Source organism: Hippopotamus amphibius, chromosome 5 (assembly GCF_030028045.1).
Source record: "Hippopotamus amphibius kiboko isolate mHipAmp2 chromosome 5, mHipAmp2.hap2, whole genome shotgun sequence".
Lineage (NCBI taxonomy): Eukaryota > Metazoa > Chordata > Mammalia > Artiodactyla > Hippopotamidae > Hippopotamus > Hippopotamus amphibius.
In genome coordinates, this window is record NC_080190.1 from 19,120,901 (window position 1) to 19,132,775 (window position 11,875).

The 11,875-nt window shown below is 40.8% G+C and overlaps 1 protein-coding gene across 5 annotated transcripts in view; it reads right to left on the minus strand.

Annotated features, from left to right (window-relative positions):
• Positions 1–11,834, minus strand: part of VTI1A (vesicle transport through interaction with t-SNAREs 1A) — a 343,251-nt gene extending 331,417 nt beyond the window's left edge. For 3 of the 5 annotated variants that reach the window (XM_057734147.1, XM_057734148.1, XM_057734146.1), the window contains exons 1-2: positions 11,397–11,834; positions 2,295–2,353 (exon numbers count right to left, since the gene is read on the minus strand). In XM_057734147.1, the coding sequence (XP_057590130.1) occupies positions 2,295–2,353; positions 11,397–11,490 (153 nt within the window). In that variant the 5' untranslated portion in view covers positions 11,491–11,834. The remainder of the gene's footprint in view (positions 1–2,294; positions 2,354–11,396) is intronic. The other 2 variants (XM_057734150.1, XM_057734145.1) reach the window with 2 other exon arrangements.
• Positions 11,835–11,875: the final 41 nt, after the last annotated feature.

Sequence of the window (11,875 nt, forward strand, 5' to 3'; positions counted from 1 at the left end):
TTCATGTTGTCACAACATTCACGTGGCCAGTGTTAAGTGGAAGACTTGGTAATTACGAGACATACAGTGTCTAACAGATTCATACAAATGGTTCAGCAGAAATACAACTAATTCTAATACGTAAAATCATAATGAAGTTCTTCTCCCAGGGTCCTCATCAAAAGGACAGTTGGTAACATAACGATCAGTGTCCTTGATAAAGATGCCATCAGAATTAAGTAAATCCGCTGCCTGATCATTTTAAACAAATAGAAACACATACCTAAGACAAAACTCTTCACGCTGGTAACAAGTGGAAACCACCATAAGCTCCACGGGGTGTAACTAGGTTCTCGGTGCAGTAAAGCCTTGGTTATCAGGAAACCAGCTTTCTAACATCATCGAGGAAATCAAGGCTCCAAAAGAAGGCAAACCAATAGCAAAACACACGTTCTGATGGCAAACCAAACAAAACACAAACAAAAACAGCCTGCTACTGAGAACTCAATAAGATACGAAGTTAACTCAAGATCCAAAGAACTGATCAGTTGTATTATTTATGGTAAGCCTGCCAACTGAAAGGAAGAAGCGTCCTTGTTGGCAGCTATGGTATATAAAAGGTCAGTCTTTTCACATGAAGGCCAGGAAGCATGAGAGAAACAGTTGACTATAGAAAGGAAAGAGAAAAGTATCTGGGGGAAAAAAAAAGAAAGAAAATATTCAAAAGAGAAGCTGAGGAGTTAGAACAAAGCTGCCCCTGCAGAGACAGTGTGATGAGAAGCAGATCTTACAGGGTGAGGAGAGAGAGGCGTTCCGACAGCTGGGAAAGAACCAGAGGCAGGCAAGATGGAGCAGCAGCTCTGCAACTCGCCTCCTCAGCGCGCATCCCTGGCACTCACAGACACAAAGGAAACGTCTGCAGCGTAATGGGCAGCAACAGCCACCTACTCTTCAGACCCCCCAGAGGAGCAGCCCCCATGTAGGTGCTGTGAGCAAATGTTACTCAGGCAAACAAGTCTGGGAAGTGCTGCCCCTTAGAGTCCCTTCCTAGAGATTCATCGTGCCTCGCAGCCTACATAAGGGTCTGAGAAGGTTCTATAGAAAAATAATAACCAAAAAAAGACCCAGAATTGGAGAATTCTGTTTAAGCTACAGTTTCCCAAATCTGTTTGAACAGGCAACACCAGTTAACAGAAACATACTTTGGGAAACTGTTCTAAGTATATCAGTTAGTACTGAAGGAACACCACGTAGTACCCCTCAGTATTTAGAAGAGCACCAGGCTCAGGTAGGATCACAATGCAGTGACAAGTGGAATCATACTTGCAATACCTGGCTTTGAAACCAAAAATTAGGACACAATATATACATTTTGCTCTTTGATTTGAGAAGCTAGAGCTCTGGGTTTAGCATGTCTAAGTACAAATCCTTACTTCACCACTGACTGGATGTGGGACTTCAGATAACCTACTTACTCTTCCTAGGCCTCAGTTTCCCCATCTACAAAATGGGGGTAATGACACTCCTCTGTGGGTCTCTCACAGGTCTATGTGTCTCGCTGGGCATGCCAAGAATGCAAGGCCCTGACCACCCTGACTAATTCCCAGGCAGGGAGCAATCTTGGGGTAGGAAATAATGTGTCCTTTGGGCAATGAGCAGGCTTGCTTACAGGCTGCTGTAAAGCACTACATTCCCCAGGCTCCTATAAGATAATCGGCTGTATGCGCAGGCATTCTTCTAGGCAAACATGCATCAGCCCCATGGGAACTGGGGCTCAGGGAACTGATACTAGCCTGCTGAAACGTTGGCAGCTGCTCTTGCTGTGAGTAACAGAAGCCTTTTGTCTCTGACCTAGGAATCTCATGTCTTCTATCGGCATCCATAGATGCTGTGGCAAGCTCACTTATCAGAGAGCAAATAGAGGAAATCTCAGTCCTTAACAGTTTTTGACAATTAGTCTCTGTCTCACAGGGTTTTTGTGAAAATTAAATATTCTAAAGCAAGTAATATGCTTAACCCATGTCTGGTACCCAGTATGCCTTTAACAAGTGTTAGCTATTTATAGCTATTATGAAAAGTATTATGAAGTAATAAAAACCGAAGTGGACATTTAATGAATCGCCTTTACTAAGAAAAATAAAATCCCAAGAAGCTATTAAATTTTCTTCAATTTAAAAACTGATGAATTCTGAATCATGAACTGCTAATCAGTAATGTTTCACGTTCCTACAATGAACAGAAGAGGCTTAGACGAAGGCGTCAGATTAAATGGCTCTGGTTGTGTTTTAAATATATTACACCAAGTCTGTACATACCAGTTCTCTTGCTTCTTCGAGCTGTTTCTCCACATTTGCCACCATCTGCTTCTTTTCATCTGAAACAAACAATATCAAGGAATTTCTAAGAAGATAGATAAATTTAATATCTTCTATTTTTACATACTTTTTCTTCTTTCTGGTCAATCAGAGTGGAAAATTACCACATCGGGCAAATGGGCATGTCATTCTTTAGTGGGTTAGGAACCACTATAAGCTACTGATTCTAGGCTATCTGGAAATACATAATCCTATGGAGCACTGAATTATTAAGAGATGCCATAACATTTTTTAGAGAAGGCAAAAATTATTTTGGTCTTTAGAAGAGACTGTGTCAACAATAGCAGATTTAGCGATGGCATGAGGAATCTGCAAAGTCATACTTTAATAAATTGGGAATAATGGATTTATGAATACAATTTAAAAGTCACATTGTAACAACAACTCCTAAAACTGGGCAAGTTCTTACCATCCTTTAAAAAATGTGCACTTTCATTAAGAGTTGAGTGTAATGGATGAAATATTTGAAGTCAGAACTACTGATTCTAAACCCAAAGCCATTACCTACTCATGGTTATGGGATACTGAGTAGGAAAGAATTTTTCCTGAGGGTCAGTCTATATGCTCTAAAATGGAAATTTAAAAAATCTACTGTATTCTTTTTGGCTCATATAAGCTAATGCAAGAGAAATTACTTTTAATTTGTGAAATGCTAAGTGTCTGTATGTGATTTTTTTCAAACCCTACCACAATCAAGTTATAACCTACCTGTAATTCCCCATTCTGGGAGAGACATGTTCTAGCAGATACTTTCAGAAAAATTTTCCCTACCCGCAGTCCAAATCAATCAGCCCATTTATTTAGAGATGGCACCTGAGTTTTGTGCTAACCAAATTTATTGAACATTTATAGTTTTGTCTGCCTAACACCCTTCTCTTCTCAGGCAATAACCTTCACTCCACCAAGTAGGTCAATGGGAGATGCTATCTTCTTCTATGACCCTGCCTCTCTGGTCACAGTGACTTGCCAAAGGATGGGCTTCTCTTCCCAGCTGGACTAATACTAGTAGCTGAATCCCTCTGGCTACATTGGCCTGGGGGGTGAGGGTGGGATGAGTATAAGATCCAATCAGATCGAACTTCCCTGGTAGCACAGTGGTTAAGAATCTGCCTGCCAATGCAGGGGATACAGGTTCGAGCTCTGGTCTGGGACGATCCCACATTCCTCGGAGCAACTAAGCCTGTATGCCACAGCTACTGAGCCTCGCTCTAGAGCCCATGAGCCACAACTGCTGAAGCCTGCGTGCCTAGAGACCATGCTTGGCAACAAGAGAAGCCACCGCAATGAGAAGCCCATGCACTGCAACGAAGAGTAGCCCCACTCTCCACAACCAGAGAAAGCCTGTGTGCTGCAACAGAAGACCCAATGTAGCCAAAAAAACCAAAGATCAATCAGACCAATCAAAGTCCTGGAGTAACAGGAAAGTCTTTTCCTCTCTTGGTAGTTGTGAGAACATGAGTCTAGAAGCTGTTGGCATCCATTGTTCTAGCTACAAGGAACAAGCCAATTTGCAGTGGTGGAGGATGAAAGCCTACATTTATGAAGAAGCAAAGCTGATTGATAGATAGGCAGATAGATAAAGATTAAATAGATTTTCTTAGTTTCTTGTTCCTAGGTTTTGCTTGACTTTATAATGGTTTTGTTTCTTGAACCAACACATTTCTTTTTCTTTATTTAAAGTTGGCATTCTTTCAATGGCTGAGGTGAGGTACCCCGCGTGGGGGCCTCATAACCCAATTCAGACTACTCTCCCCGCCGTCCTCAAAAAAAATAAATAAATAAATAAAATAAATAAATAAAGTTGGCGTTCTGTGATTTGAAACCCAGTGATTACCAGCTGACCAACACAAGAGACTAGAAAAGTCAAGAAGCTTGAATAGGTACAATACCTAGCAGCTAACTTTTCAGGATGGTTAATACCAAGTGAGGAATCTTTAATAGGAGTTATTATTTTACTAGAATAATAAGTAGGTTCTGATAACCTCAACCCCTTCCCTTTGATCCTGCCCCCAAACTAGGAGGGGTAGCTGTCACAAAAAGTGTTTTGTGTGTACTCTAAGTATTTCTCCCTAAGAAAAATGTACATTTAGAATTAAAATTCAGCTTGACTTTCCCTCTTTGAGAATGTTAAGCCTACATATGGCCAGATTAAAAATTTAGTATATGACCCCAAATTTATTTGCTTCTGGCACATGTCAGTCCATCTAGCATCTTCACAAATTATAGTAGAACCACTCTGTATTTTTGCAAGAGAGCAGAACATGAAACAAGACAAGCCCATCTTGGACCAAACCTTTATCTCTAACCCTGATATATTTCCAGGATGCCAGATCTTTAATCCCCAATGCTTCCGCCATCTCCACTGTGACTACTTGGCAAACAGCTATTCAAAACTCTCTTCAGAAATCACTACCTCTTTGAAGCCTTTTCTAACCCAAAAGAAGAATTAACTACTCGCTCTTACAGAAAACCCCTAGAACGCTTACCTAATCCTCATGATTTATCTCTCACACTTACAGGTCTGATTTATCTTCTACCCTGGAGGCTCTGGGAAGACAGGAAACATGTCTTAGTCCTAAAATTTAGTACTGAGTCTGGCATATAATCAGTTCTCGAAAAATGATGGTAAATTAAATAAACAGTATAGTCAGTGCAAGAAATTTACACAAGAAGCTATGCTACCAACCACCCTGGTTTCCCTTTCTCCATACTTGCCCTTCCTCCATTTAAGCTGTCTAAAATGTGGCTCTGATTGAATCACTTGAGCCTAGCAGTCAAGTCCTTCCACATTCCAGACCCAAGCAACCTTTCCAACTTTATTTCCAACTACTAGCTCTCTCGCATGCGCTCTGCATGCTAGCCAGACAGACTATCCATTACTATCCAAGCACATCTTCCTCCTCACCCCAAACCTTTGTTCAAGCTACCATTTAGGTTCTTTGGTTGAACATAACAGAACTGATTCTGGCTAACCTAAGCCAAAAAGGTGATTTATTAGGATAATTCAGGGTGGCTCGCAGAATCAATGGAAAAGAGGAGTTCCCAAGCTCAGGTAGGACAGTAACCCAGGGTGGCTCAGGGAACCAAGGAAGCAGAAAATCACTGACAGTCTCTGCAGAAGGAGAGTCAAAATTCCAATTCCTGGCAAAGATTTGCTGAATGTCCTCACTTGGGTAAGGTGTTCACTTCTTGACCTGGACAGGGCATGGCAGACTGTCAGTTCTACCAAGGCTGGGTTTGGGGAGTTCCTCAATGGAAAATTGAGGAGCTGCTCTCAGAAGATAGAATGGAGGATTCTGGGCCTTCTGAAACAACAGATACCCACTGCGCTCACTTACTGCAACTCTTACAATATACTCTTTCCCGGTTTTTGTCTGCTAAATCCCACTATCCTTCCCAGGTGATCTCCCAGGACATGATCTTATCTCCTCTGAATTCCTAGACCTCTGTGCTCTGCCCTAGTGTTCCTGATGATCCTTAGAAATTGGTTCTTGTAGTTTTCCCTTCAGCCTCATTTCCAGTTCCTTGAAGGCAGGGACCACTCTTGACACATCTTTGTCATAATTCTGTATTTAGCACAGAGAGCTGTACATAGTAGGTGCTCGCTAAGTGTTTACTGAATGAACCAGTGTCTTAGCATTCAGCAACATATTTATTACTCACAGAGAACAGAAAAAGAAAAATTGTATCAGTGAGGGTTGGGGCAAATCTTCCCACTTAGAATGGCAAGTTTCCCTTTATGAATGAAATAATTAATGTTAAAACAAAGCCATTCTAGAATCATCCATGTGACAAAGTTCTAGAGTTGGAGGTACCGATATGAACTCATGCTTAGCTTACTATAAATATAGGTAGTTTCATATATAAAATTTTATCAATATGTATATATACATGAGTTAGTATACACGTTTTTCCTTGATCTGTCAGCTGAAAGGGCCCAGACCCAATAATACTCAGTACCAATAAGCACACTTGGTGACCAGGTCTTGACCATTTTTCAATAAGAGGAAATAGGATTCTGTGGATAAATGGCTAGTGATTCCAGGACTGGTATAGGAAAAATACAAGGTGATCCTGGAGGATCTTATAATATCAGAAAGTAAGAAAGTCCTAAAAAAGCGGGGCGGGGGGACATACATACACACACACAATGATGCGGGTATAGCAAGAGGACACAAAAGCCAGCTGGAAGGGCTTCCAATGATCAAAGCTGGAATAATCTGAGCAACAAAATAAAGTGGTGTTGTAATACAACACCAAGTATAAAATAAATATCATGAGTCCATGGATATAAATGGGAAAAAAATGACTGAATTAATAAGTAAGTAGAGTAGAATAGACAAATCTCTCCTGTATAGAAGAATTCCAGATAATTTACATAAATACTCAGCTTTCAAGGAGGTGGAGCATGACCCCCTACTCCTTAAGTGTGACAGGCTATGCATAGGATTTGGAAACAGGATGGAAAAGGGGGAAAAGAGTAACTTTACAGTGGAGAAACTGACACATACTACCTCATCCAGGCGACCAAAGTTAACATCAAGAGTGATGTTACCTTACAGTGTGTACTCTTGATATGATGTGATGAAAATGGTACTTTACTTCTGTGGTCTTCCTCTCGAAAACCTATAACCCCAGTCTGATGATAAGGAAAACATCAGGTGAATTCCAGTTGAGGAACAGTCTATAAAATAACTTACCAGTACTCCCCTAAGCCATCAAAAAATAAGGAAAGGGCTGTGAAACTGTCACAACTAGGAGGAACCTGAAGAGCCATGACTACTAAATGTTTTCTGGTACCCTGGATTGGATCCTAGAATCGTAAAAGGACATTAGGTAAAAAACAAGGAAATCTGAATGAAGTATGGACTTCAGTTAATAATAAGTATCAATATGGGTTCGCTGGCTGCAACAAATGTATCATATTAATATACTATATTAACAATAGAGGAAACAGGGCATGGAGTAGACAGGGATTCTCTGTATTATCTTTGTGATTTTTCTGTAACTCTAAACCTGTTCTAAAATTAAAAGTTTATTTAAAAAAATTAATGAAGCTATTACTTAGGTTAACTAAATTGTTTAAGGGAGAGAGGTTTCTCTGGGATTAGAGTGTGGGGATGAGTGTATGTATATGCCTAACTCAAGTCCTACATGCTCTACTTCAAATCACACTGCACCTGAGCGCCTGACTTAGGTCTGGAGCCTTCTCTTCAACGCTAATTTTATAGAACAACGGAAATGTAATGCGTGTGGATCACATAATATAATTTAAAATTTTCTAGTAGCCACATTTCAAAAAGTAAAAAGAAACAAGGGAAATTCATTTTAACATTTTTTATAGTTTTAATAATATTTAACTCAATGTATCCAAAACATTAGCATTTCACCACGTGGCAACAGCCACATATCAAGTGCTTAACAGCTACACATCAACATTACAGCTCCAGAGCCACATATTTTAAGCAAACCACAGTATTCATAAATAAAATCAGATTTTTCTGAATTCTCTTACTACAACCACTTTGCAAAGGCAAGAGAGAATCATGGAACAATGTTACGGCCTCCTCCATACATGGCCATGTCTAGATGATCTTCAAAAGCATCCAGGGCTTGGCATAACCAACCAGCTAAACTGAAGCATTTCCTTCCAGAAAGGACACCCGTCTTGCCCTACCACTTCCACTTCTCTCCTTGACTCCCTCCTTGATATCCTGAGTTCAAAGCCCAATTCCAAGTTTGTATCCCAAAGTCCCTGATCATTCATCTCCCTTCAAATATAGGTGTTCACCAAGAGATTCACCCAACTCCAGTCCAGCACAGAAAGGAAGCAAAATTGAGGTCCAAGGTTTCTTTAAGAGTTCAACTAATATCACAAAGTCTGAGATGCTGGGTCCTGACTAGCCCTACAGTTGTTGTCTTCACTAGCAGCAATATCACTAGTGGCTAATTTATCATGCACTTTCTCTGGGGGGAAATTTTTTTTTGTTTTGCTAGGGTATTATATGCTTTATTTCATTTGATTTTTACAACACTATAAGGTTGAAACTATTCCAGTTGGAGGAGGCAGACTTAGAGAAGCCAAGCAATTTGCCCAAGACTGTACATCTAGTAAGTAGCAGAGCTGGGATTCTAAACAGATATGATGCCATGTGTGAAGTGTAAGCAACCTGCCATAATGCCTTTCTTGGTATTGCTAACTATAGCTACAAAATGATAGGCTTCACAACAGACCTTTTATCTCTGTGTACCTGGTGAAGTAAGCAACTAATTGCAAAAGAACATTTTCTTTAAGATCCTTTGGGAAGCCTGCCTGATGTAATGGAACCACTGCCCCTATAAAGCATCCTCCCACTTAGGATTCATCATTAGAGGAAAAGGAATGTCACAGTTAGTATTAGCGATGGTTTCCACTCATCCATTTTCCTGACTTCACCACAGAACACTAATTACTAAAATCAAAGTTCAAATACAGTGCCATAAGAATACTACTTAAGAAAGGACTGATCTATTTCATCAGTCCAATTACTAAAATTACCTAAAACTCAAACACTTTAAGAGGGAAGTTTTTTTTTTATTGTTTAAAAGGTAGCACAGAATAATCAAATTTCTTTTCTAAAATAGTTTTAAAATATTCAATCTTTTCTATTCTCTTTGGAAGTAACACTTTAATACATTGTACATGCACAGCAGAGAGTGAAGTTAGTTGCAATAAATCCTACCCACTCTACTTCCATTTCGGTAAGTTAATATTTGGGAGAATAAACTGCTTTGGATGAAAATTTTGCTCCAATTTTTAACCTTCTTAACTCAGGTAAATTCTGGGTCAACCACTAGTGATGCCAGGAAGAGATTATCATTACTTTTTTTGCCATGGTTGTACATATATCTGAAATTCATAACTACACAGATGCATTTTTCAACCTTCTCTATTTATCAATTAGAAACAGATTATAAAATAAGCAAGTACAACTAATAATTAAGAGGGAAACCACAGTATTTTCAAGAATTACTAGCATTTAATTATTCAACTCAGTAAGCATTTTTCCACTGTCAGTTATACAGTCTCCTTTCAATTCTCATGTAGCTGCTGTGTTTGGGCCTTATGGTTATACTGTAGCCATACAGAGTCAAGGCCTTTGTTTTTAAGGTACTTAATTTAAAGGTTTCCTTCTGTGTGGTAAGAATGGTTACATTAAAATATAAAGGTAAGAAAAAAAATCGATTGTAACAAATCTGTTTTCTTGGAATTGGCTGTAACAACTTTGCACCCAGGAATGACTTTGTTACTTTATAGAATAGCTTCCCAATACAAAAGCTATTAGCCCAAACAAAAAATGTTTCCTCAGATAAACTATTACAATTAAAAATGAACACAAATCCCATGGAAACCACAAATCCTGATATTCTGAGGCTCTGGGACTGAAGTCAAAGGAAGTAGTCTCCAACAACAATGATAACAAAAATCAACGTGATCTTGGGCAGTAGAGGAAAGCAGAACTGAAGAGAAGAGCCGAGGTGATGTATCAGAAAGTGATGAGGCCATCAGTCACTTTTGCCACAAAAATCTCCGAGGCAGCAGAGCTCAGTGGTATATGCTACCTTGGTTCTCTCCTCTTGCTCCCTCACTGGGACTCATACACCTCTTTAAGACATCATCCTCCACCTCCTCCAGAACTAACTGGGACTTCAGGAGATGAGTGAGGTGTAAATTCAGAGATCCTGGCTTCAAGCAAATGTCCCTATTGGTAGAAAATAGGTGGGGGGAAGAAAAACAAAGAAATAAAGGGAGAAAATTATTTATAAACACATAAGTTTGGGGGGAAGTGGGGAAAGGGAAAGAGGAATGACAACTTAGGTCCAGGAAAAATTATTTCTGGCATCAAGGATTGCCTAACAAGGTGGAACAACAAAGTCGCCCACGTTGTTAGTGGCATTGATCAGTTCACTGATCAATGAGCACTCCTTTTCCTACACTTTACACCACAGAGTGAAGGTAGATGCTTCAATTTCCCTAACAAAACTAAGCCCCAAAGTAACAATCTTCTCTGCAGCTAAATATAGAAAGAAAAACAAATCCTAACACAACCTCCTACAGACAAAAATGACAAGATATCATATTTACATATCTTCTCATTCACTTAAACATTTTCCTGAGCCCCTTTCTAAGTAAATGCCAAGGAAATCAAACATACCTCCCACCTTCACATAGCTGACAGTCCAGCATTGAAAATAAGATGTGCTAAAACACAAAAACAAGCAAACCCAAAAACTCTTCTGGATGAGAGCTGCGGAATTTTAAAAGTGAGAAAAATTATCCTGTACAAAGTCTTACACAACCCTGGGTTATAGATCCCCACGAAGGCTGAGAAATAATAAATGGGGATGGGGTATGAAAAATACTAATGATTATAGCAGCTAACACCAAGAAAGGGCTTTACATGTGTTAAGTCATTTAATCTTTACAACAACCCTATGAGAGACGTACAATTCTCCCCATTTTACCAAGAAGGAAAGTTGAGAGAGGTTAAGAAACTTGCCTAAATATCACACTTCTAAGTGGCAGAGCTAGGATTTGAATCCAGGCACTATGACTCTTAACCGTGCTCTGTTGCCTACAATAATAACATCATTACTAACGAAACAACGTTGCTGTGTGATGCAGACCCATGATCTGGGTACGTTCATTGATTCTCTTCGAATACTCTTACATCCCTATATTTCACAAATAAACAAACACCCATCCAAAACTAAGACTCTGAGAAACGTTCTACGAGTTATACGAGTTACAAGGCAGTGAGTCCAGATTAGAGTCCAGACGGCTCAGGTTCCAAAGGCTCTTTACAGTGCACCGCACACAGCCTGGATTCTCCCCTTACCCTCAACCAACCTCAAGCATCCCCTCGGAGGCCCCAACACCACCTCCCTCCAGGCTCGCGCCTCAGAGACACACTTATTCAGGTGGCGTTCCATCGCCCACCACCCAAGCCTCCCCGCTCTCGGGCCACCCCGCACCCCTCCCGGCCTGGGCAGGGCTCTCACCAGGCGGGAGTCGGGGCACCCTCGCAATCTTGTTGGTGATCTCTGCAGTAAGCACCGCGAAGTCCTGCTCGTAGCCTTCGAAGTCGGAAGACATGGCGGCTCCGGAGTGGCCGACCCGGGCCGGAGCCTAGGTCGGGGCTGGGGTCACGCGGAGCAGGAAAACACGGTGTAGGGACCCTGGAAGCTCCCTCTAGAGCGCTGCGGACAACCCGGGACAGCTCCCTGACCGGCCGCTTCCTGGTTGTTCGTCGCGATCTTGGCCCTCCGGAAATCGGGCGGGGTGCGCTTTTTGCTTTCCGTTCAGACTTCAAGATTAAGACATTTGCTAAGGAAAAGCCCTCCAATTAGTGCTCTCAAAAGCCTAAAAGATGCAAGGGTCCTTCGGAATAACTGAGAGCAATTTTTGCTCCTCCACCTTTTTGAAAGCGGCTCCAGCTCCCCAAACTCGAAGTCAGAGGAGCTTGCTTCCCGGGGGAAGT